Source organism: Lichenostomus cassidix, unplaced genomic scaffold (genome assembly GCF_008360975.1).
Source record: "Lichenostomus cassidix isolate B80296 unplaced genomic scaffold, HeHo_3.0 HiC_scaffold_33, whole genome shotgun sequence".
NCBI classification, from domain to species: domain Eukaryota; kingdom Metazoa; phylum Chordata; class Aves; order Passeriformes; family Meliphagidae; genus Lichenostomus; species Lichenostomus cassidix.
This window is the reverse complement of record NW_028147632.1, coordinates 531,410-557,187: the sequence shown is the minus strand read 5'-3', so window position 1 is coordinate 557,187 and position 25,778 is coordinate 531,410. Positions and strand designations below refer to the sequence as shown.

The 25,778-nt window shown below is 54.8% G+C and overlaps 2 protein-coding genes, 1 long non-coding RNA gene and 2 pseudogenes across 5 annotated transcripts in view; 3 read left to right on the top strand and 2 right to left on the bottom strand.

Moving 5' to 3' along the window:
* LOC146421301 (uncharacterized) overlaps positions 1-17,444 on the bottom strand; it is a 167,787-nt pseudogene extending 150,343 nt beyond the window's left edge. Inside the window, exon 1 of the transcript XR_014848703.1 lies at positions 17,321-17,444. The product of XR_014848703.1 is annotated as an uncharacterized LOC146421301 (transcript). The remainder of the gene's footprint in view (positions 1-17,320) is intronic.
* Positions 1-25,778, top strand: part of LOC146421296 (class II histocompatibility antigen, B-L beta chain-like) — a gene marked incomplete at its 5' end in the record, with an annotated part of 66,397 nt that overhangs the window by 21,224 nt on the left and 19,395 nt on the right. The window lies entirely within an intron of this gene.
* LOC146421303 (uncharacterized) lies at positions 3,944-7,097 on the bottom strand. Its single transcript, XM_085047440.1, has 2 exons — positions 6,900-7,097; positions 3,944-5,027 (listed from the first exon to the last, which is right to left on the bottom strand). The coding sequence occupies exons 1-2, from the start codon at positions 7,095-7,097 to the stop codon at positions 4,173-4,175; spliced, it is 1,053 nt and encodes a 350-aa protein (XP_084903566.1). The 3' UTR covers positions 3,944-4,172.
* On the top strand, positions 7,242-9,993 carry LOC146421302 (uncharacterized). The gene is made up of 2 exons (XR_014848730.1): positions 7,242-7,311; positions 7,909-9,993. It is a non-coding gene; the product is annotated as an uncharacterized LOC146421302 (long non-coding RNA).
* LOC146421300 (uncharacterized) lies at positions 21,672-24,453 on the top strand (annotated as a pseudogene). The gene is made up of 2 exons (XR_014848702.1): positions 21,672-22,259; positions 22,871-24,453. The product of XR_014848702.1 is annotated as an uncharacterized LOC146421300 (transcript).

Sequence of the window (25,778 nt, the reverse complement as noted above, 5' to 3'; positions counted from 1 at the left end):
GCTTTCGGATCGGCAAATCAGCCAATGGGAGCGAGGGGACGGCTTCGGGCAGGAAAATCAGCCAATGGGAGCGAGGGGCGGGCTTTGCACGACTATGGCAGAGTTTCCCTGAGGGAAGCGGCGCTCCGCGGATCTTCCTTCCAAACGTCGGGAGCGCAATGGGCCTGGAAATTCACGGGCTGGGCGGGAGGCGAAGGAACCGCTGTGGGTGAGTCCGGGATGGAGCGATGACGCACCCACAGCCCCGGCAGGAGCCCAGAGGGTGGAGCAGGAGATGCGTGAGAGAGGCCCCGAGCCCGTGGGAAGTCCCCGCAGAACCACGGCAGTTCTGCTGGCGAGACTTGTGGGCCTGTGGGGATCCCCGCCTGAGCAGCCTTTTCTGAGGGGTTGTGTCCCCTGGGAGAGACTCCAGGCTGGAGCAGGACAAGGATTCCTCTGAAGTCTGAGGGGGTTACCAAAATCAGCCAGAAAATGACCTTTCTAGCAATGCTTCTAATCTGAAGCATTTGAAAGCAGCTATTCTTTCAGTGCTGAATAAACCCCGAGGATCTCTTCTTTAATCTAGTGTGTGGGTGAAACTTTACAGCCTGATAACACATATTCATTACGGAACACTTTCTCACTAATAAACCTTCCCTGGGACTCGTTTCCATCCATTCACCTCCTGCTCAGAGTCCTTTTGTGGTCCTGGCGGGTTGTCTAAAGGAGTTTCTGGTGGTTGCACTCACTGATGTTACAGCTCAGCTTTCCTCAAAATTGCTTCTTGTTTCATAACTTGGCAAAACCCTCACTGTAGTTCTCTTTCTCTGTTCCTGCCCTGGTTCAATGTACATTTATCATCCTGTATGCACACCTTTATCCCCTTTTATCTTTGCTGCTAACTAATCTTTACACTCTATCCAGCACCTTTAGGGGAACTGAAAATTTCTGTTGTGTGTTCTTGATCAAATCTCCACTTTTTTGTGATTCTGTGTCTTTTTGGAGCAGTCCCAGCACAAAGTGTCACAGGGACTCTGCCGTGGGATGATGACACACCCAGAACAGACAGCTCTTGCAATTACAGTGTATCCGAGTTCAATTACAATATAACCATCTTCAATTACAATGTATCTAACATAACTTGAAACGTGTTGATTACAATATACCCAATACCAATTTTTAAAATGTATCCAATTGCAGATACAAAGTTATTCCTTCTTCATTTTGGAGTTAATTCCTGTCTTAGAACCTGTCTGGAATTTAACACTTCAGTTCACTGACAATCTCTGGTGCCACATTCAGTGGTTGTTTAATAAATGGTACAGTGATCTGTGAAACAAAAATGTGTGCTCCTCCTCTCTGCAGCTGTTTTTGGCCCTGGGAGCCAAGTCATTTAATGATTTTCATCCTGTTTGGTTCTCTGTTGTGCTCTGCAGTGCAGAACGCAAACTTCAGCTGGTTTTGCTCTTCCTGTAGTCTTAGATCAACATGAACTCTGCTGATAACAAAGCTCTCACTGCTCAGAGTGCACTAAGGCAAACCACACTTACAATCCCTCCAGATCTTTTCTTTCCCTCAGTTGCAATGTCCATGTTAAAGCAACCATTTAGTCCTTCTGTGCTGAAACAACTCATGGCAGACCCTTAGATTAAATTACATTGTTCAACGTGGTGAATGCATATCCTGCAATGCATTTACTGTTGCAAACAAAGTTGTTCCCTTCAGTGCAGGTCCCAAACTGAGTTCTCTATCAGGCTTGGATTTTAAATCCACTTGGCCTGAAATAAACTTCTTCAGTTGTTTGTAGCCACTCATGACCTGGAGTGCTTCTGATTTTGGAGCCCAACAGAAGCACAGCAAGATTTTGAATTTCAAAGGTAATTTCCTGTCCCACTGTACAACAGGACTGAGCTCACTCAGTGGCTCCTCTGGTGTCCCAAACCCTTCTGTCCCACCTGTGTCCCACAGACCTCAGGCTCTGTCCCAGAGGGAATTTTGGGATCCTGATTTAGCAGCTCCATGACTGTGACTCCTCACTAGCAGCTGGGCCATCCTTGGCTCAGATCATCGATTTGTTCAGGAAAATTGGCAGTGACTCCTCCCTGAGCCACTGGGAATTGTGGTGGAACACCTTGGGAAAGATTTTGTCTCTCAGAAGTAAATAATGGAAAAGATCCCTGGGACCTGCCAAGCCCAGAGCCAGACTTACCAGTGTTTCCTTTTGTTTTTGGAGCACAGCCCAGATTTTGGAGCACAGCCCATGATTAACCAAAACATGAAAATCTTTATGGGTAATTTCAAAACTACATATCATAATCAATAATTCCTGATCCATGTCCTGACCATGCCAAGGCAAGTCTGCAACTACCTCACAGTTTGTCTCCTGCTCAGTTGAATTTAACCTTGGGAATTTCAAAATCCAGAACGTTAACACCAGAGAATTTCAAACCCTTTTTCCAGTAAATTTCCTCCTAATAATGGTTCTGGAGAGCTGGGCAGTGCAAAAATCCATGAATTATCCATCATTTCCCCAGTTTGAATTAGATGGAAAAGGCACTCATTTCACTGACATTTGTGACAAAATCACCACTTCATTCCCCTTGCAGGATGTTTAATTTGGAATAAACAGCTCCTGTGCCTACCAAAAATCCCAATTTTCCATTTCCCAGAGGCAGAAACTTCTGGTTCTCTTCACAATTTCTCTGCTTTTGCCAGGAGAAAGAGCTCAGAGGAGTCCTGGGTTTCACCTGAGGATCCCAAAGTACATCCTTCCACAAAATGCACTTGGATTTGTTCCCAATCTTCCTAATGAAGGGTGAAGAACTGAATCCCAAAGCAATCCTCCCCCTCCCTCGTAGGTGATTTAATCTCTAATTGCTATCACTTTGAATTTTGTCATCTCCGGAATATTTGGGGTTTTATTTGGGGTCAGATTTACCACTCATGAAATCTCAGGAGTTTCACTATCAAAAGCAGCAGTGCTGTGGAATCTCTGCTGTTTTACTCTAACATTATCACAGGCCAGCGGCAACACGGCGGCACAGCGAGGGAGGAAGGACGGAGGAGGAACGAAGCCGCCACAGCCCCCCTGCCACCCCCTCCATCCGCCCGCAGCGAGCCCCGAGCCCCGGCACAAGCCAGCGCGGCTCCCACCTGCGCTGGGACAGCCTCTCCGAGCTCCGCCGCCGCCTCCCCGGGCTCCACCCGCTGCCGCCGCTCCCGGGCCGCACACACGCTCCCACCATGGCGCCGCTGCTGCCCCACTAAAGCCCTGCCTGCTTGCCTGCCTGGCGGCGACACCGGCGCCGGCCTTGTCCCCGCTCGCTGTCACCAGGCAGCAATTGCGTTGGGACAATCCCGAGTGACAGCACAGCCAGCCAAGGGCAGCGAGGCGCGGGCTCTGCACAGCGCACAGCCCAAGCCCCGCGCTCTCAGTGCCCCCCGGGCTGGCCGAGGCCAAAGCCGCACATGAGGAACAGCCCTGCAACGGGCCCGGGCCCAAGGCGCCATTGCTCTGCAAATAGCGACCAAGTTCTCCGCACCTCCCGGCCCCGCCTCGGCACGCAGCCCCCGGGGCAGCCCCACGGCCCCCACGGCAGCTCCCAGCCTCCGCCAGCCGCCCTGCAACGGCCCAGGGGGAGCAGGCCAAGGGACGCGGCTGTCGGCGCCCAGGGGACGCCAGGGACAGCGGGGGCACTTCACAAGCATATCATGCAAAAGAGAAAATCATCAGGAAGGAAAAAGCAACAGCAGCGCTGGCTCCAGAGCACAGGGCCACACGAGGCCATGGCACATTGCAGTGGGGTGACGCTGGCCCCATGCCAGGCACCCAGCAGAGCTGCTCTCTCACTGCCCTGCACAGCCGCCATGGGGAGAGAAAATTGAACCAAGGCTTCCTGAGTTGATAGGACCTGGCTGAGAGATCCCTCATACAACACCTTTGTGCACAAAACATGCTCAGAACTGGCAACGTGAATTGAATTTATTGCTAACAAACTCAGAGCAGGAGAAGTAATATTTGAACATTTAAAACACACTCCCCCCACATGACCGGGATCACCTGGAATGGGGGTCACCAGGATTCTGCCCAACGGGGATCACTGGGGATCATCCACTGCAGATCTTCCCACTGGGGATGGAGTTGGAGCAGCAATGAAGCTCTTCCTGCACTCGGGACACTCACAGGGCTTCTCTCACTGGTGCTTCCGTTGGTGCTGAGTCAAGACAGAGTTCGTATAGAAGCTCTTCCCACACTCTGGACACTCATAGGGCCTCTCCCCGGTGTGGATCTTCTTGTGCTGGGTCAGGTAGGAGCTCTGCCTAAAGCTCTTCCCACATTCCACGCAATAGTAGGGCTTTTCCCCAGTGTGGATCACCTGGTGCTGCATCAGGTTGGACATCTGGCTGAAGCTTTTCCCACACTTCCCACACTCATAGGGCTTTTCCCCAGTGTGGATGCGCCGGTGGGTGATGAGGGTGGAGTTTCGATTGAAGCCCTTCCCACAGTCAGGGCAGCGGAAGGGCCTCTCCTGGGTGTGAATAATCTCATGGCGGAGGAGACTGGAGCTCCTCTGAAACCTCTTCCCACACTTGGGACACTCATAGGGCCTCTCCCCGGTGTGGATTTTCTTGTGCTTGATCAGGGAGGAGCTGTCGCTGAAGCTCTTCCCACATTCAGCGCAATCGTAGGGCTTTTCCCCTGTGTGGATCACCTGGTGCCGCATCAGGATGGATATAAGCCTGAAGCTTTTCCCACACTTCCCACAGTTGTAGGGCTTTTCCCCTGTGTGGATCCTCTGGTGGTAGATCAGCTCAGATCTCCACCTGCAGCTTTTCCCACATTCCCCACACTTGTGGAGCTTCTCTCTGCCCTCAGGCTTCTCCCCCAGCTCCGAGCTCTGGCTGCATCTCTGGCCGCCTTCCCGGCACAGCGAGGCTCTTTCCTCCTCGCAGCTCCCTGGGCTGCGTTTGCAGCTCCTCCTTGGGCAGCATCTCCGGGCCTTTTTCTCCTCCTCCATCCGGCCACGCCTTGCCAATGACAAATCCTGCTTTGGGGGAAAAACAAGGGCTCAGCACCTTGCCCTGGGGGGTCCTCCTGCCCAGCTCCAGCTCTGCAAGTCTCCCAGGGTTTTGTGTCCATAAAAACCCCAAACCACCACCATTCACCTCAAAACCCTCATAAGATTTCCCCCTCTCTGGACTTTTCACTTTGGTCTCCTCAGGGTCTCCCTTCCCTGCACTCGTGGCACTCCCGTGGCTCCCGGGCTTCCCTATTTTCCAGGGTCCCGTTTAGGGATGATCCGGGGGCTTTGGGGGTCCCAGGGGTCCCTTCTCCCCTCATTCTCCGCTCCGTGCTTCCAGGGATCCCAGGCTTCTGTAAGGGTCGATCCAAGAATCAAGTTCTGTCTCAACATTTCTCATCAGAAATTACAGGTGCAGGACTTATGCAGAGAATGCTGTGTACTTGCCTAAGGCTGGTGCGGAGCGAATGCTTCGTGCCTGCCTAAGGTGGTACGGAACGAGGACTTTGCACCTGCCTGAGTTGGTACAGAACAAAGTCCTTGTGCTGCCAAAGCTGGTACGTGACGAAGGCTTTGCACCCGTTGCCCTGACACCCATTGTGAGAAACCTGCCGAGCATGCCTTGGACACTCCTCCCTTGGCCCTGCCAAGTGGAGATTGGCAAATCTCCACGAGAATTAAGGGGGGGCAAAGGCGGCTGGCAAGGAGGGACTAGGTGTATGGACTAGCATAAAAGACAGCTTTGGAGTGGCTGAACTCCGAAGATCTTCCCCACCGAAAGATCACATCGATCTTTGCAGAGGCCAAGGAACGCCAACTGACCGGGACTCCAGGGACGCCGGACGTCTGTGGACCCGTGGTGGTAGCTATAGCCCCTTTCCTTCCCTTTCCTCCCCATCTTTTCCCAATTTTCTCTCTTTCTCTCTCTATCGCAGGCCGCTTTACAGGCCAAATTAATAAAGTTCCCCCTTGGATTGAAATTTAACTCCCTTGACTTGTTGCATTTTTTGTTTTCTTTTCCTTTTTGCACTCTGAGATCGTAGCTGGTATGAACCATCACACGTCTGCTTACGAGTGGACCGTGACAGCTTCCCCCTTATCTGTTGAAGAATGGCTAATAGAAAAAAGACATATAGACTTAGACAAGCTGTCTCTTAGCAACAGTCGTACTCAGCTAGTGTAACTGACTCAGCAGTTAACTATTATCCGAATGGCAACCCTATGCCCAATCAGCGGCAAGGACACGATGCCCTTGCTGCTACATTAGGATAGCTGTGGTCAAAAGGAATGTAGAATAGCCAGCAAGAATGCAGAAAACCAGCATAAAAGTTAGAATGTATCTATACATAGGGCAAACAGTCAAACTTAGAGCGTTGAAACAAATAGCCAATAATGATACGCGGTTACAGAATATGCATTATCTAATTAACCACACTATAAGAATGTATGCTGAAACTCAAATAAAGAAGCTTGTGGCACACTCATATTGGGTGGTCAAGCCTTCCTTGTCTCAGCGCTTATCCACGCTCCCCCCTCTCCAGCCTGCCGGGGCTCCCCCAGCTCTGCGATCGCCCCTCTCCACTCACCCCACTCCGGGGCTCCCGACCTTCCCCTCCACCGCTCTCCCGGGGGGACCCCATGCCCCATGTCCCCCTCCCACCCCGCCACCGGGCCATGGCCACCTGCAGCCCCCAAAATATCCCCCAAACGGCCCACTTGCGCCTCAGCTTTGGCCTTCCGCCATATCCAAACATTGCCCCGCAGAATCAAACCCTCCCAGCAACCCTAAACGAGTTTTGAGGCTCAATCCCGGAAGCTGCGAGCTCCAAACATCCGCCGAGAAAAAACGCCGCTCGGGGACCCCCGAGATATTTGGGGCGACTTTCTCCTCCCCCTCACCTGCGGGATGCAGGGCGCCGATGCTCCTGGGGCCACGGCAGACAAAGAGCTCCGCGCTTCTTCTGCTGCTCCTCCTCTTCCTCTCTCCTCCTCTTCCTGCTCCTCCTCTTCCTTTCTCCTCCTCCCGCGGCTCGTAGTCCTTCCTCCTCGCGCCTCCTCCTGCTCGGATCTCCGGCCTTTCTCCCGCTCCTTCCTCATCCCTCCTCCTCCTCCTCCTGGATCACTTCTCCCCCTCCCCCCAAGCCCAGCGCCCACCCTTTCACCCCTTTTCCCCACGCCGTTGCATCCCGCGGGCAGCCGCTCCCTCAGCGGCCTCAGGTCAGGAGAAACACGGGGAACCGGGGGTACATGGTGGAACGAATCCGCCAGAGCCCCCCTCGCCGCGGTCGCCTCCCGCACGGAGAGCCCGCAGGTAGCCCCGAGCCCCGGCAGAACCGAGGGTGGGTCCCACCAGCAGCCCTGAGGGGGTTCAGCATTGTCCCCTGCGTCCCCTGAGCTGGCGGGTTGGAGCCCGGGGACAGCAAGTGCTGGCAGCGCCCTTTGGGTTCCTGCCCGGAGCAACAGGAGGGGACTGGCAGGGAAGGCGGAACTTGGCTGCGCCTGCCGGGGTGCCGGGCGGCTTTCGGGAGTTTTCCCCCTGCACTGAGCGGGGATGACTCACAAGTCATATATGGAATATCTACATTTAACGCGCGTTTAACTCTGCCCGGCTACGGACATCTCCCGCTGCACCAGGGGCTCTCAGCCCCGTCCCGCATGGCCGGGAACAGCCCCGGGGACAGGGCTACCGCCTCTGTCCTACTGATTGCTACCGCGACGAGCCAGCGCTGCTCCGGCACCGCCTCCTGCCGAGGCAGCAGCGGCAAGGAGACCGCGGGCAGCCGCTCCCTCAGCGGCCTCAGGCCAGCGGCAACACGGCGCTACAGCCAGGGAGGCAGGGAGGGAGAGGGGAGAATGAATTCGCCACAGCCCCCCTGCCGCCCCCTCCATCCCCTCCATCCGCCCGCAGCGAGCCCCGAGCCCCGGCACAAGCCAGCGCGGCTCCCACCTACGCTGGGACAGCCTCTCCAAGCTCCGCCGCCGCCTCCCCGGGCTCCGCTCCGCTCACTGCAGCCGCTCCGCTCCGCTCCGCTCACTGCTGCAGCTCCCGAGGATCCGGAGGCACTGCTGGACCTGCGAATGCTCGAATGAGGTGGGGCGGGGCGGGACCGTCCCTCAGCCCCGCCCTGACTAATCAGCGCCGCGATCACGAAGAGTGACAAGCGGACCAGCCAATGGGGGCGAGGCAGTGTCTTCCGTGTCCCGCAGCTGGTAAAAAAAGTTCTACATCGTTTTGTGCGCCCCGTGCTGCCCAATTAAAATAATTCCTCGCCCCTGTTAGCTCCGCTGAGCTGATGGTAAACATCGCTGCATCTCAGGCACGGGTCCAACGAGCTCCTCTTTGCCTTATGAAAAGAAAAAGGTTTGTGTTTCCCTGTGCAGAAAAACCAGGAGAAGAATCAAAAGCGTTTAGGTTAGGAAAGAGCTCGAAGATACAAAATCCAAGCATAAATTATAAGGTTTAATGCACGCTTTTTCCCTGCGAAATGCCACAGCATCCCTGCGCTCACGCTTTCTAAGCAAGCTGAGACCCAAACTGTGGCTAGGTGAAGCATTGTTCTGATAGGGAAGATGTGTGCTGATGTCTTTATAATTCCATGGCAGAGGGGATGGGTGTTAACTCGATCAACTTCAAGCTGTAGGTTTGAATATGTCACAGTTTGACTCTGGCTAAATGCCAGGAATTGCCACATGACATCTGCTCAGGGCCCAGAAACAGAAAAATCCTGAAACACCAAACGGATCTGAACAAGCCTGAGTTTCTGAACTTTGGGATAAAACGACAAGTTCAAGGGGGAAATATGTGGTAGGCAGTTCGGGAAGGCTGTACCTTCCTAGGACGTCAGCCAATGGGGGAAGGAACAGGGCAACACATGGACGGGAGTTTGGGATAAAAGGGGGCTGCACCCCCAAAACCTCGATAAAGAAAACCCCGCAGCCGTGTGCCTCATCGGATTCTCTCCCTTTATTCGAATAAAACACAGGACTCCTCTGTCTCCTTTATGGATGTTGTCTTTTCATAGCATGATTTCCTGTACATGACTAAAGCCCATCTCTCTGGCCCTATAAACAGCAATCCAAAATGAGCCCCAAAATGAGGAGCAGCTCCTCCCTCTGAGTGAGGCCTCTCCAAGCTGGGAAATCTCCCGTTTGCTGAACTTGGGGGATCCCCAAAAAACGAGGGACCTCCCACTCCTCGAGGCTCAGCCTGCGGCGTTAAACACACGATCTCTACGATGGTATGGCAAAGACCCCTTTATTGCAAAAATCCAGGGTTCTTAAACCGTTCATTTGTTATGAGTTTACATACTTGTGAGGCATAACAGATGTGTTTAACCAACCGCTATAGACCGTGATAGGAACAGGCATCAGGTACAACCACCCACGAGCCCCACGGTGAGAGCACTTATTGGTACTAATAATTGTTTTACAATTATGTAACTTGTTTTTCACCTCCAGCTTGGCTGAGTCGTTCCCAGAATGCTTTTCTAGTTCGCCAAAGTAACAGAAGTGAGCAAGGATTTTACAAGGGCAGCAAGGCCCTCACTTTGCAAGGCCTTTCTGCTCTGCAACATCAACCCTTCCCTCTCTGGGGAGATGGAAAAGGATCCAGAGTGAGCATTTTGCTGTACTCGAGGGGAATTCCTGACAGCTCCCTGGCACTGACTCTTTCTGTGTGCACACACTGTGCCTGTGTTTTGGTAAATGTGGCAGAAATGCTGCTCTGAGGTGTTTGAGTGCCTCGGATATCTGACTAAATCAGGCCTGTAAGTGAGGTTAAGTTAGAGTTATAAACCAAGTTAAATGCTGCCAAGGGTTGTTCCTCTGTTAAGTGGCTACATTTGACTTCAAAATCATAACTGAGTTTAAATGTTAAGTGTTACTCCTCCATTAAATTGTTAAGGTATAAGTCAAGCATAAGTATAAGCAGCAGAGTGACTCTTGCCAAAGAACTCTGTCATTCTGTCGCTTAAGATTAAATCTGGTTTTTGCAGATCCCCTCGGGGCTCGTTTATTAACAACTGCAAACACCCATTTTTCACAGCCAATTTTCTGGTTTCTGAGACATTTCCTGGTTCGGGGGACAGGTGAGAGTTTGGGATGACCTGGAGCTGAAGGTGCTGAGAGCTGTGGGTGAGTCTGGGATGGAGCAGAAACCCCACAGAAGTTGTGACATGAGCTGGCTGTGATCCCAATCCCTGTGTGGGGAGGATAAAGGGAAGCCTGGAAAGGAGAGAGGAGCGGGAAGAAGGTGTTTTTGTAGGATTTATTTTACTAGTCATTCTCCTGCTGATTTGTTTGATAATCAATTCAATTAATTTCCTCAAATCGCTTCTGTTACAACCATGAGTGATGTCTCCCCACCCTCATCCTGACCCTCCAGCCTTTCCTTGTGTGAAAGGTATCACTGTCCTGTTAACATTTAAAAGGTTTAATAAAGCACAATAGGGAACAAAGACAATAAAGCAAACAGTGCTGGGTGCTTGGCAATTAACCAGAAGCACGCCTGATATTGATGGAGATAAGCTTGAAAAACCTTTTCTATTACAGCAGTCTAATACATATTCCTACTGTTTCCTGCCTAGGGTGAGGAGGGCACTGACAGAGCAGCTTTGGTCTCTCTCAGGCATCCCCTGAGCTCCTGCAGGGAGACTCTGCTCCATCCCGGACTCACCACAGCAGTTCTTTGGCCTCCTGAGCGCCCCAGAACATTCCAGGCTCGTTCCTCTCCTGACATTTTGAGATGCTCGGGGGGAATGTGGGAGCCAACAGGGAGGATGTGAGAGCTGCTGCCACCATCGCTGCACAACAACCACCTGCACAAATGGACAGTGACATTTCCTGCCTCTGCTCTGCTGTGTTCAAACCACATCATGAACAAAGAGCAAAACGCCCAAAATTGTGTTTTCCTGGCAGCAAAGCTCAGCGAGGCTTGTGCCTTATATAAATATTTCTTATATAAACTAAGAACATAGTTTATACATTCCGATATGTTTCACTCAAATCCGCCCCAAGGCATCAATCACAAGACCTTCAGTCACCACGTCAGGGCTGGGTTGGAACAGTAAATTTACTCTTACAATTTTTTACTGGAATAAAAGTACAACATTTACTCCAACAGTAAATTGCCATCACATTCGGGATTCCTTGGCTCTTCCCATCAGTGTGGTCCAGAGCTGCTGTGGGGTTTTCTGCTCTTGTGAGGTTTTTCTCTAGGAGAAAATTCCGAGAGAGCCCGGGAGGGAAATGGGAGCACATTGACCCTCCTGGGGTCAGTGAGGGGTTGGAAAGGTCTGAGTGCCCCGGGAGAGTCCAAGGAGAACTGTCATTGCCTGAAGTTAAAGAGCTGTAAAAGTTAAAGAGCTGCTGATCCTCCTCCCCAGGACCTGGCCGACAACAACTGACAGAACCCGCAGGCAGTGCTGCATGGTGAACTCTGATTGCTCCGATCTGCTCCGGCAGAGCCCAAAGCTCTGCTCTGCCCCAAATTCCCCTCCAGCTGCTTCCCCGCGCCTCTGGCTTCATCCAGTGCTGCCGATGTCCCCAAGTCCCCAAACCTGATGAAATTGGCTCAAATTCAGGTGGAAGTGCCCAGTGCCTCCGCCAGAGGGTGGAATTTCACGTTGGAATGATGGAATCCTGTGAGGCACCGGACAGAGTCCCTCAGGAACAGGCCGGGAGTCCCGCCGGGAACAACTGCCATGGCTCTGAGGGGCTTCCCATGGGCTCGGGGTCTCTCTCAGGTATCTCCTGCTCCTGCCGGGGCTGCAGGAGGTCTCTGCTCCATCCCGGACTCACCACAGTGGTTCCTTGGCCTCCTGCCCAGCCCAGGACAATCCAGAGCAACCCCAAGTCAGACTTTGAGGCTCCGGGGACCTTCAAGCCCCTCAGAGATCCTTCTATATTACCCACCCAAAGCCCACCCTTCGCACCCATTGGCTGATGTTCCCGCCCAAACAACACCACTCCTTTTGATTGGCCAACTCTCCCGCCAGTCCTCGTTCTCAAACTCTCATTGGTCAGAACGCGGCTGAGGGACAATCCCGCCTTGTCCCCACATCGCTTTGATTTCCCCCAAAAAGCCAAAATCTCCCCAAACCCCTTGGGCTGAGCGGAGGAACGGACGAGGTTTGGGCAGAAAACTCCCAAATCGTTGTTCCCCAGGCTGGGAAGGACAAACAGAACCAAACTGATTTGGGAGCTCCCAGCAGCTCCTCTCTGCCGGCCCAGCTGAAGGCCTCGCTGGCTGCTGGAGGCTGCACGGGCAGACTGGGAGCACTGGGAGCACTGGGAAGAGGCTCTGGCTCGGCTGAAGCCCCCGGGGCAGGGGCAGCAGGGCAAGGGACAGGGCTGCAGGTGCTGAGGGGACACGAGGGACAGTGCAGCCCTGACAAGCATTTATTGTGAAAGTAATAAAATAATACTGTAAATAACAACAGCAACATTGGCACCATAACTACTGATGGAGGTCACAGAAGGATGTCTCAAAGAATGCTCCGAGCTGGAAGGGACCACAAGGATTAGTCCAGTCCTTAAGGAAATGGCCCAGGTGGGGTCAAATCCACACCTTCGCATTATTGCTACCTTACACCAAGGAAGGTCACATTCATATGAAGTACGTGTTCATAGTCTGTATACAAAGAGGTAGATCAATGTACAGATACAGGATTAGCGTAGAAATATGGTATTAGGAGAATGTGTTTGAAATCTCTTCCCACAGACTTATACCCGTTTCTATAGAAAAGATCACTATAGAAACATGTAGTGCAAGAGAAACAGGAAGCCTAGAATGACTCCAGAGGTAGAAAGCAACCCCCAGCCCAGACAGCCACATAGCAGCTTCCACATCATTTCCTCCTCCTGCAGGTTCATCTCCTGCAGAACAAGCACTGAGGTGACATTGAGGATCAGTGCAAGGCAGACGCTGCAGCTGAGGAAAGACATCCCCATGCTGGGGGAAGAGGCAAAGATCACTCCCCAAACAGAGATCTTTTCTCCATCCCATTACAGGTGAGTTTGGGGTCTGCTGTAGATATAGGGCAGTGGATTTGAGCAGAGCTGTCTCCCAAGATAATTCTCAGCCAAGTGCACACACCCGCATTGCCCAGGACAGGAACCCTGCAGGGAGGAGCACAGACAGCGCTGAAACCTCAGGGAGACACCTTGTGCCCCTGTGCCCCCCAGGCCCTGCCTGTGCCCCCCAGAGCTCACAAGGAGCTGAAGTTGCTGCCATCCACACACTGCAGCCGCTGGTCCTGTCTGTGCAGCCCGAATCAGTAATCGCCGCTCCTACTGCAGTGGAACAGGAACTCCCAGGAAGGAGAGAGGAGCTGACAGTCAGAGCTGCACCCCTGGCCCAGGAGCTCCCCAGGCTCCTCTCAGCCACCCCAAATCCCCTCAGTCACCATTTCCCTTTCACTGAGCACAGCTAGGGAGGCCCCAAGCTCAGAGCACTGAGTCTGAGCCTGATCCCAGGAGTGGTGATCCCTCGAGAAGTAGTAGCAAGTCCTGTTGTGCCCAACCCAGCCATGGGGACAGGCGAGCCGCCATGGATTGTCAGATGTAACCGGAGTAACTGGAGTAACCGGAGTGTCTCCACAGCTTCTCTCTGCAGAGTGAACAGAAGGGCTGAGGATTCTCCCCTCACGGAGAAGCCCAAGCTCCCATTGGCTGGTTTTCCCGCTCAAACCTCCTCGGCCGCAGCGATTGGCTGATTCAGCCGCCACTCCTCGTTCTCCCGCACGCTGATTGGTCAAAGCGGGGCTGAGGGACGATCCCGGCCGTGAGGGAGCAGTGAGCCCGCAGCGCCCCGAGGGGTTGGGCTGAGGCTGCTGCTCCTCCTTACCTGACACAGCAGCCAAGGACACCGCCAGAGCCACAGCCAGGAGCAGGAGCAGAGTCAGCACAGCCAGGGTGAGCACGGGATGGGATCTGATCCACTCAACAGGAGCTGGAAAGAGTCGCAGGCCATGAGGATGGAGCTGTCCTGAGCAGGCCCAGCCCTCACATCCTCCATCCAACACCTGGGGAGCACAGGAGGAACCCTCAGCCCGTGTGCTCCTGACTCTACTGGCAGCAGGAGAAACAAGGGATGGGGACACAGCCAGGGACAGGCACACAGGTGTGGGTCAACTGCTCAGGGCCAGGCGTGTCAATCCCATCCACTGCTGGGGCCCAGCAGAGCACCAGGCCTCTTCCAGAGCCCTGGACACAGCCACACCCTGCCAGCCCTGTGCTCCTGGGCTCACACTGTCTGTTGTCCCCTCCCTAGAGGCCACAGCACTGGCCTTGCACTCACCCAGATATCATCCAAGGGTTCTTTTCTGTTTATTCCAGGCTGCTGATCTGCCCCAGGGATCCAGGGCCTCCACACTCCTATTACTGGAGCAGAATCCTTCATCCAAATCTTCACTTGCTGCGCACTCACCAGCAGCGCATTCCTGCTTAGGACAAGTGGCTTCTTCTGCCTGAGGCAAGAGTGTAACCAGGGCTGCTGATCGGTCCTGGGGATCAGAGTGCTCCTTCACACTCCCACGAAGAGAGTGAAACTCATTCTCTAGATCTTCATGTGATGCACACTCACCAGTGCCACCTTCCTGCTTAGCACAAATGGGTTCTTGTGCCTGAGCAAAATGTGCAAGCCCAGCTGCTGCTCCCTTCTGAGGACCTGAGAGCTCCTCCACACTCCCATGAAGGGAGTGGAACACATTCTCCACATCTTCACTCACTGCACACTCATCATTGGCACCTTCCTGCTTAGCACAAGTGGGTTCTTCTGCCTGAGGCAAGTCTGAAACTGCAGCTACTGATCCATTCTGGAGACACAAGATCTCCTTCACAACCCCATGACTGGAGCACAATTCACTCTCCTTCAGCTCACACCTGGGATCTCTCTGCTTGGCATGGAGAACACCTGGTTCCTGAGACATCAGCAGTGCTGAGAAGGCATTTTTCACTTCAGCTTTGGACACAGTTTTACAACTACAGTGATGGATGGTTAAACGGGGCATGATGAGAGATCTGGGCTGGTTCTGGCCCTGCGCTTCCTCATGCTCAGGAGAATGATCCAGCTCAGTCCTCCCCTGTCACCACAGGCCAGAGGGGACAGAGAAGTGATGTTCCCAGGGCTGTCACTGTCACCAATGCTCCTGGGACTGTCATCGAGCTCCAAAGGATCCCGTCGAGGCAGAGACTCCACACTCACCAAACACTGCTGGAACACAAAGAAAGCTCTCAGCTTTGAAGCTCCAATTCAAAAGGGAGCAGCTCCACCCCGCGATTCCCATTGTGGCCAAAACAGCAGCTCAGGAAGAGACAGCAACGATTTTTGGGCACAGGTAGAGATGGAATGTATTCATGTATTGATGTCTTGGTTTAGCCACGAAGAAAAGTAATGAAGTAACAAGGAGTAACTGCAGCAGCATTGGCACAGTAATGTTGCTGGGGTCACACAAGGCCATTTCACAGCATCACAGAATCCTCTGAGCTGGACAAGACCCACAGGGATCATCGAGTTTAACTCTTGACTGAATGGCCTCTGTGGGGTGAAATCCCAACCTTGGCATTATTGGCACCATGCTCTACCCAATGTCCCATTCCTTTAGCAGCACATGTGTCAAGGCAATAGACAAATGGTTAAATATATAAATACGGGGTTAGGGTATAAACATTTAATATGACAGGCACAGGATGAGTTCTGGGATGGTTCCAAAAGAAGAAGGAAATTCCCAGCCCAGTCAGCTTCCACATCAACTTCCACATCATCTCCTCTTCCTGCAGGGTCATTCCCTCCAGAGCAGACAGTGAGGTGACAATAAACAGCGCTGAGGGGCTCAGCATTGTCCCCTGCATCCCCAGCACTGGCGGGTTGCAGCCGGGGACATTGAGCGCTGGCAGCGTCCTTTGTGTCTGATTGGAACAGCAGGCGGAGCCTGGCAGGAAAGGCGGAAGTTCGATGATTTTGCTCCCGAGGCAACAGGCTGGGACGAGGCTCCCCTGCCTGCACTAAACGCGTTATTCTTTCTCCCGCGTGCCTTGGGTTATGAAAGACGTTCAAGTTCCTCTCGTCACACCCATCCCCAGGCACGGACATCTCCCGCTGCACCAGGGGCTCCCAGCCCGATCCTGCATAGCCAGAAACTGTCCCAGGGACAGGAGAGACAGCTCTGTCCTACCCACAGCAAGTGGGACGAGCCAGCGCTGCTCTGGCACCGCCTCCTGCCGAGCCAGCAGCGGCAAGAAGACCGCGGGCAGCCGCTCCCTCAGCGGCCTCAGGCCAGCGGCAACACGGCGCCACAGCCAGGGAGGGAGGGAGGGACACGGGTGAACGAAGCCGCCACAGCCCCCCTGCCGCCCCCTCCATCCCCTCCATCCGCCCGCAGCGAGCCCCAAGCCCCGGCACAAGCCAGCGCGGCTCCCACCTGCGCTGGGACAGCCCCTCCGAGCTCTGCCTCAGCGCTCCCGGGCCGCACACACGCTCCCACCATGGCGCCGCTGCTGCCCCACTAAAGCCCTGCCTGCCTGCCTGTGCCTGCGGGTGACACTGGCGCCGGCCTTCTCCCTGCTCGCTGTCACCAGGCAGCAATTGCGCTGGGACAATTGCGAGTGACAGCACAGCCAGCCAAGGGCAGCGAGGCGCGGGCTCTGCACAACGCACAGCCCAAGCCCCGCGCTCTCAGTGCCCCCCGGGCTGGCCGAGGCCAAAGCCGCACATGAGGAACAGCCCTGCAACGGGCCCGGGCCCAAGGCGCCATTGCTCTGCAAATAGCGACCAAGTTCTCCGCACCTCCCGGCCCCGCCTCGGCACGCAGCCCCCGGGGCAGCCCCACGGCCCCCACGGCAGCTCCCAGCCTCCGCCAGCCGCCCTGCAACGGCCCAGGGGGAGCAGGCCAAGAGACGTGGCTGCCAGCGCCCAGGGGACGCCAGGGACAGCGGGGGCACTTCACAAGCATATCATGCAAAAGAGAAAATCATCAAGAAGGAAAAAGCAACAGCAGCGCTGGCTCCAGAGCACAGGGCCACACGAGGCCATGGCACATTGCAGTGGGGTGACGCTGGCCCCATGCCAGGCACCCAGCAGAGCTGCTCTCTCACTGCCCTGCACAGCCGCCATGGGGAGAGAAAATTGAACCAAGGCTTCCTGAGTTGATAGAAGGCTGGCTAAGAGATCCCTCATCCAACACCTTTATGCACAAAACAGGCTCGCAATTGGCAATGTGAATTGAATTTATTACTAACAAACTCAGAGCAGGAGAAGTAAAATTTGACCACTTAAAACAACTTTCCCTAACTTGATGGGGATCACCTGGAATGGGGGTCACCTGGATTTTGACCAAAGTGAGTCACTGGGGATCATCCACTGCAGATCTTCCCACTGGGGATGGAGTTGGAGCAGCAATGAAGCTCTTCCTGCACTCAGGACACTCACAGGGCTTCCTTCACTGGTGCTTCGTCAAGTTAGAGCTCGTTGAGAAGCTCTTCCCACATTTGGGACACTTGTAGGGCTTTTCCCCAGTGTGGATGTGCCGGTGGATGATGAGGGTGTCATTTAGGTTGAAGCCCTTCCCGCAGTCAGGGCAGCGGAAGGGCCTCTCCTGGGTGTGAATGCGCTCATGGAGCAGGAGATGGGAGCTGGTCTGAAACCTCTTCCCACACTTGGGACACTCATAGGGCCTCTCCCCGGTGTGGATCCTTTTGTGCTGGATCAGGTTGGAGCTGTCGCTGAAGCTCTTCCCACATTCTTTGCAATCATAGGGCTTTTCTCCTGTGTGGATCACCTGGTGCTCAATCAGCTGAGATCTCCACCTGAAGTTTTTCCCACATTCCCCACACTTGTGGGGCTTCTCTCTGCCCTCAGGCTTCTCCCCCAGCTCCGAGCTCTGGCTGCATCTCCGGCCGCCTTCCCGGCACAGTGAGGCTCTTTCCTCCTTGCAGCTCCTTGGGCTGCGTTTGCAGCTCCTCCTCGGGCAGCATCTCTGGGTCTTTTCCTCCTCCTCCATCCGGCCATGCCTTGGAAATGACAAATCCTGCTTTGGGGGAAAAACAAAGGCTCAGCACCTTGCCCTGGGGGTTCCTCCTGCCCAGCTCCAGCTCTGCAAGTCTCCAGGAGATTTGAGGCTGTAAAAACCAGTAACCAACAAGATTCCCAAATATCCCACAAACATAAAGACACAGACCCTAAACTCCAAAAACATCAAGATTCAGCCAAAAGCCCCCCCAAAATATGAAGAATCATGCCCAAATAAACCCAAAGCATGAACATTCACTCCAACAAACCTCACAAACACCAAAATTTAGGCTCCAGGAAAATCCTGGAACCCCCTCCCCAGTCACCTGCCCTATGTGGGGGGCTGCAGATACAGGGAGTGCTGGAACCTTGGGCTGCCTCCTCTACCTGCTGCTCCTCCTCTATCCCTACTCTTCCTTCACACTCTTCTTCTTCTCACTTCTCCTCCTCCTCTTCCTTCTACAAAATACCACCACCTTCTCCTCCTTCAGCTAATTAGTTGTTGAAGAAAAAAATCTCGGAAGCTGCGAACTCCAAACACCTGCCCAGAAAAAACGCCGCTCGGGGACCCCCGAGACATTTGGGGCGACTTTCTCCTCCCCCTCACCTGTGGGATGCGGGGTGCCGATGCTCCCGGGGCCGCTGCGGATAAAGAGCTCCGCGCTGCTTCTGCTGCTCCTCCTCTTCCTCTCTCCTCCTTCATCCTCCCGCGGCTCCTCCTCCTTCCTCCTCCCGCCTCCTCCTCCTCGGATCTCCGGCCTTTCTCCCGCTCCTTCCTCTTCCCTCCTCCTCCTCCATCCCTTCTCCTCCTCCCCCCAAGCTCAGCGCCCACCCTTTCCCCCCCTTTTCCCCACGCCGTCGCATCCCGCGGGAGGAGCCGGGGCAGGTCGGGCTGGGGCAGCGCTGGGCTCCGGGCCAGGCCTGGGCGCCCCCCACGCGCCCCCTCCCCAAATTGGCCTGGCGGGAAGCGCTGGGGCCGAGGGGGGGGCGCAGGTGGGGTTCGGGTGGGGAGCGCTGGGCGCTGCGGGTCTGCCTGGGAACTGGAGAGTCATCAGCGCCGCGATCTCGGATTGGAGAATGCCTGCAGGAGACAGAGGAGTCGTGTAAAAGTGACTTTATGGATGGGCAGAGGGAGAGGCCGTGGGGCATTTGCCATGGGGTCTGTTAAACCCAGCCTCCTTTTTATGCTCATTTCCCGGCCGCATCTCCCTGTCCCTTTCCTCACTGTCTGAGGTACTTGGAAGGTACAGACTTCCCGATCCGCCCACTGCCTGTGTCCCTTAACATGCACCCCTAGTTTGTGTAACATTCGGTATTCGTGGCTCTGGGAAGTGTTTGTTCTGCTTGTGGAAGTTCAGGAATGGAGCAGGAGCTTGGATGGGCAGCACTCTGTATCAATTAGTAACAATTCAAATTCACAGTGTGTTCTGGGACCTGATATAATTCATATCATTCCTATGCGCTCCTCCATGGTGTTGTAGGATTTGTTCTGGTGGCCGTTCATGGCTTTTTAAACAATTTTAGGCTGCTCCCTACTGACAGAATTGAGCACATTTGCGTAATTTAATCATTCTGTATTTGGATTCCAAACTGATTTCCCTGAACTTTTGGCAGCAAAAATTCCCAATCGTTTGTTACGCTCTATTAAGCATCCACAATGCTAGCACATGTTGCAGTGAGGAGAGAGATGACTCTCCCAATTTTTTTAGTGAAGTTTTCCCAACATTTCCCCATTTGCTGTTGTTCTTTGCAGATGAATCAATTTGTGCTGCTTTTGGGTTTCACCCTGACTAAACACCGGCTCCCCTGCTCTCTCCTGCTGCAGACATGCCAGGGGAGGGGAAAGAAAAAAAACTGTAAAAACACACACCAAATTTATGAGTTAAGGGAGATAGGACACTGGTAGGAGGACACACAGAAGAAAGGGCAGACAGGCTTTAAACTTAGAGTTGCAAAGTGATTTAATTACTTAACAGAGTCGGAGGATATATGAGAGGTAAAAATAAGCTTTTCATACACCATTTGTTCACTCACCCCCTCCCTCTTAAAAATTCATTTTCTATTCACGCCCCTCCCTCCTTGCAACCACCAGCTTGGGTAGGGGGCAGGGTGTGGGGAATTTTCTTAGTCCATAGGGCAAGTTCATAAATCTATGCATCACCACAATTTTTCTACTACAAATATTGTTTATCTCTGCTTATCTCTCTTTCTCTCTAGACAGTTCTCTTGCTCTCACCCCCTTGTTGTAATGTGTGTCCTTCCTGTCCCTGACCCCGCCCCCCTGACCCCTTCTGACTGGATGTGAGTCAGGACCGCCTCCCATCCCTAGAGATAAAATCCCCAGCCAGATCCGGAACGGGCCTCTTTGGTTCTGGGCTCGTATGGAACCTGTACCCTCCCTCGCCTTCCCTTCTCCCTCCCCAGTCTCCCCATTCCTCCCCTGTTTTCCTCAATAAAAACACCATGGAGACCAGGAACCAAACAGCTGCCTTTCTAAACCTGCAATGCTTCTACAAGGACCGCGTCTGACCACCCCCACAGCTCGTGGCCATGGAATGACCATCCTGCGTGTTCCGGTTCTGGGGCAGCCCTCCCCCGCAGCAGGGGAGAGCTGCTTTCAGGTTCTGCACTGCTGCACCCCCTGCCTCTTAAGAAGATGTTTTCAGCCCCCTTCCATCTTTCCAAACCCACAGCACGGGCAGGGGGCAGGGTGAGGGGTTTGTTCTCTGCTCAGTCCATCATGGAGAGGGGTCCTGTACTTAGCCACGGGGTCCCTCCCACGAGAGACAGTCCTCTGGGAACTTCTTTGCCATGGCTCCGATCTCACGAGCAACATCTCACCCGAATTCTGCTGCAATATGAGTCCTCTTGTCCATAAGGTGCAGACTCTGCCGAGCCGAGGCCAGGCTGCTTCCATGCCAGGAGCAAGGCCTTTCTCTCCCTTGCAAGGCCTTTGCAGCTTGAACTCTTTAGATGAGACTCTCTGGATCACAGCTTCCTCCAGGCATCCACCTGCTCCTCTGGCGTGGGCTGTGGGTGGATTTCTGCACCCCTGTGGACTCCATGGGCTGCAGGGGAACCTCCTGCTCCCCCCATGGTCTTCAGCATGGCTAGCAGAGGGTTTTCAGCTCCGGCGCCTGGAGCACCTCCTCCCCCACCTTCTCCACTCACCTTGGTGTCTCCATATTGCTCTCCCTTCATATATTTTTACCTCCTCCTCCTCCTCTAGCTACAAAGAAGTGTGTGTCTACTTTTGTTTTTATTATTTCCTAAATATGTTTTCACAGAGGCATGAATAGCACCTCTAATTGACCCAAACCTGGCCAGCAGCATCTCCATCGGTTTCAGAGCTATCAGAGATTGACTCTGCTGGACTTCATGAAAAACAACCAAAACTGTCACTCCGAACACACACAGGAGACATCTTTGTGCCACTCCCCACACCTCAAAAACATCTTATGGCTTCCTACACCAGCTACTGAGGGGTTTAAATTTCTCTTAGATGTTAAAGATACCTTGCTGGTGTTCTGGGCCAATCAAAACCACTGCAGTCCCCAAGTGTCACCCAGCTCTGGGGCCCTTGGGAGGCAGCTGAACCCCGACACGGTACCCCGCGAACCCCAAAAAAGTCGCCGAGACCCCCTGAGCCCCCTAGAACCTCCAAACCCCATAGAAAAACAGCCCCCAAAAATAGCCCCGCGAAAATGAGCCAATGGGAGAAGGCGCTGAGCGATTCTGATCCAATCCGAGCTCGCGGCGCTGATGTCTCTCCAGTTCCCAGGCAGACCCGCAGCGCCCAGCGCTCCCCACCCCAACCCCACCTGCGCCCCCCCCTCGCCCCCAGCGCTTCCCGCCAGCCCAATTTGGGGAGGGGGCGCGTGGGGGGCGCCCAGGCCTGGCCCGGAGCCCAGCGCTGCCCCAGCCCGACCTGCCCCGGCTCCATCCCGGCTCCTCCCGCGGGATGCGACGGCGTGGGGAAAAGGGGGGGAAAGGGTGGGCGCTGGGCTTGGGGGGAGGAGGAGAAGGGATGGAGGAGGAGGAGGAGGGATGAGGAAGGAGCGGGAGAAAGGCCGGAGATCCGAGCAGGAGGAGGCGGGAGGAGGAAGGAGGAGGAGCCGCGGGAGGATGAAGGCGGAGAGAGGAAGAGGAGGAGCAGGAAGAGGTTGGAGGGAGGAAGAAGGGGAGCAGCAGAAGCAGCGCGGAGCTCTTTATCCGCAGCGGCCCCGGGAGCATCGGCGCCCCGCATCCCACAGGTGAGGGGGAGGAGGAAGTAGCCCCAAATGTCTCGGGGGTCCCCGAGCGGCGTTTTTTCTGGGCGGGTGTTTGGAGCTCGCAGCTTCCGGGATTTTTTTCTTAAACAATATTGTATTAATTAGCTGAAGGAGGAGAAGGTGGTGGGATTTTTTAGAAGCAAGAAGAGGAGGAAAAGTTAGAGGAAGAAGAGTGTGAGGAAGAGTAGGGATAGAGGAGGAAGAGTAGGGATAGAGGAGGAGCAGCAGGTAGAGGAGGCAGCCCAAGGTTCCAGCACTCCCTGTATCTGCAGCCCCCCACATAGGGCAGGTGACTGGGGAGGGGGTTCCAGGATTTTCCTGGAGCCTAAATTTTGGTGTTTGTGAGGTTTGTTGGAGTGAATGTTCATGCTTTGGGGTTTTTTGGGCGTGATTCTTCATATTTTGGGGGGGCTTTTGGCTGAATCTTGATGTTTTTGGAGTTTAGGGTCTGTGTCTTTATGTTTGTGGGATATTTGGGAATCTTGTTGGTTAGTGGTTTTTACAGCCTCAAATCTCCTGGAGACTTGCAGAGCTGGAGCTGGGCAGGAGGAACCCCCAGGGCAAGGCGCTGAGCCCTTGTTTTTCCCCCAAAGCAGGATTTGTCATTTCCAAGGCATGGCCGGATGGAGGAGGAGGAAAAGGCCCGGAGATGCTGCCCGAGGAGGAGCTGCAAACGCAGCCCAGGGAGCTGCAAGGAGGAAAGAGCCTCACTGTGCCGGGAAGGCGGCCGGAGATGCAGCCGGAGCTCGGAGCTGGGGGAGAAGCCTGAGGGCAGAGAGAAGCCCCACAAGTGTGGGGAATGTGGGAAAAGCCTCAGGTGGAGATCTTGGCTGATCAAGCACCAGGTGATCCACACTGGGGAAAAGCCCTATGACTGTGGGGAATGTGGAAAAAGCTTCAGGCAGAGATGTGAGCTGATCCGGCACCAGAGGATCCACACAGGAGAAAAGCCCTACGGTTGTGGGAAGTGTGGGAAGAGCTTCAGCCAGATGTCACACCTGATGAGGCATCAGGTGATCCACACCGGGGAAAAGCCCTATGAGTGCGAAGGATGTGGGAAAAGCTTCGGGGACAATTCCTCTCTGATTAAGCACAAGAAGATCCACACCGGAGAGAGACCCTATGAGTGTCTCAAGTGTGGGAAGAGGTTTAAGACCAGCTCCCATCTCCTCGTCCATGAGCGCATTCACACCCAGGAGAGGCCCTTCCGCTGCCCTGACTGTGGGAAGGGCTTCAAGCAAAACTCCACCCTTATCACCCACCGGCGCATCCACACTGGGGAAAAGCCCTATGAGTGTGGGAAGTGTGGGAAAAGCTTCACGCTGATGTCCACCCTGATCCGGCACCAGAGGATCCACACTGGGGAAAATCCCCACAAGTGTGGGGAATGTAGGAAGAGCTTTAGATCAAAAATTGAGCTCATTATGCACCAGAGGATCCGCACAGGGGAAAAGCCGTATGAGTGTGGGAAAAGCTTCAGGCTGATGTCCATCCTGATGCAGCACCAGGTGATCCACACAGGGGAAAAGCCCTACTATTGCGTGGAATGTGGGAAGAGCTTCAGTCGGAACTCCACCCTGATCCAGCACAAGAAGATCCACACCGGGGAGAGGCCCTATGAGTGTCCCAAGTGTGGGAAGAGGTTTCAGACCAGCTCCCATCTCCTCCGCCATGAGCGCATTCACACCCAGGAGAGGCCCTTCCGCTGCCCTGACTGCGGGAAGGGCTTCAAGCAAAACTCCCACCTCATCAGGCACCAAATGATCCACACCGGGCAGAGGCCCTATGAGTGTGGGAAGTGTGGGAAGAGCTTCAGCCAGATGTCACACCTGATGCGGCACCAACGGATTCACACTGGGGAAAAGGCCCTATGAGTGTCCCGAGTGTGGGAAGAGCTTTTCCAGAAGCTCTCACTTGACTCAGCACCAACGGAAGCACCAGTGAGGGAAGCCATGTGAGTGTCCCAAGTGCAGGAAGAGCTTCCTTGCTGCTCCAACTCCATACTCCATGGGAAGATCTGCAGTGTATGATTCCCAGTGATCCCCGTTGGGCAGAATCCTGGTGACCCCCATTCCTGGTGATCCCCGTCGGGTTGGGGAAGGTGTTTTAAATGTTCAAATTTTCTTTCTTCTCCTGCTCTGAGTTTGTCAGCAATAAATTCAATTCACATCGCCAATTGCGAGCCTGTTTTGTGCATAAAGGTGTTGGATGAGGGATCTCTTAGCCAGGTCCTTCTATCAACTCAGGAAGCCTTGGTTCAATTTTCTCTCCCCATGGCGGCTGTGCAGGGCAGTGAGAGAGCAGCTCTGCTGGGTGCCTGGCATGGGGCCAGCATCACCCCACTGCAATGTGCCATGGCCTCGTGTGGCCCTGTGCTCTGGAGCCAGCGCTGCTGTTGCTTTTTCCTTCTTGATGATTTTCTCTTTTGCATGATATGCTTGTGAAGTGCCCCCGCTGTCCCTGGCGTCCCCTGGGCGCCGGCAGCCGTGTCCCTTGGCCTGCTCCCCCTGTGCCGTTGCAGGGCGGCTGGCGGAAGCTGGGAGCTGCCGTGGGGGCCGTGGGGCTGCCCCGGGGGCTGCGTGCCGAGGCGGGGCCGGGAGGTGTGGAGAACTTTGTCGCTATTTGCAGAGCAATGGCGCCTTGGGCCCGGGCCCGTTGCAGGGCTGTTCCTCATGTGCGGCTTTGGCCTCGGCCAGCCCGGGGGGCACTGAGAGCGCGGGGCTTGGGCTGTGCGCTGTGCAGAGCCCGCGCCTCGCTGCCCTTGGCTGGCTGTGCTGTCACTCGGAATTGTCGCAGTGCAATTGCTGCTTGGTGCCAGCGAGCGGGGACAAGCCCGGCGCCGGTGTCATCGGCGGGCAGGCAGGGCTTTAGTGGGGCAGCAGCGGCGCCATGGTGGTAGCGTGTGTGCGGCCCGGGAGCGGCGGGCGGAGCTCGGAGGGGCTGTCCCAGTGCAGGTGGGAGCCGCGCTGGCTTTTGCCGGGGCTGGGGCTTTTCCCCTCTCTGACCAATCACCGCGCGAGAATTACGAGTGACGGCACAATCACCTAATGGGAGTGAGGTGGGTGAGCTCTGCACACGGCACAGAATCGCCCCAGTAGCTCCAGGCACAATCCCGGGGTTTTGGCCAAAATTCGCTATTTGGCTCCTCAGCCCTGCAATGTCCCAGCCCGGGCAGGAGGACAAGGAACCGCTGCTGCCCTGAACCGGCGGGAGCTCGGTGTGACCTGGAGCTGAAGTTGCTGTGAGCTGAGGATGAGGCCGGGATGGAGCAGAGACTCCCCTGCAGCCCCGGCAGGAGCCCAGGCCGGAGCAGGGGATGCCTGAGAGAGACCCTGAGCCATGGGAAGCTCCTGCAGAGCCATGGAAGTGGCTGCGGATGTGACTTGTGGGGGATCCCTGCTGGAGCAGCCTGTTCCTGAGGCATTGTGTGCTGTCGAGGGACACCAGGGTGAGGAGGACAGTGTCACAGCGGTTTTCGCCTCCCGCCGGTTCAGAGCAGCA

Excerpts from the sequence above, each read along its gene's own strand:
- LOC146421303 (XM_085047440.1), bottom strand. The coding sequence starts at position 7,097 with ATGAGGAAGGAGCGGGAGAAAGGCCGGAGATCCGAGCAGGAGGAGGCG. Across the intron at positions 5,028-6,899 it reads CGGCGCCCTGCATCCCGCAG|CAGGATTTGTCATTGGCAAG; the intron begins GTGAGGGGGAGG and ends TTTCCCCCAAAG.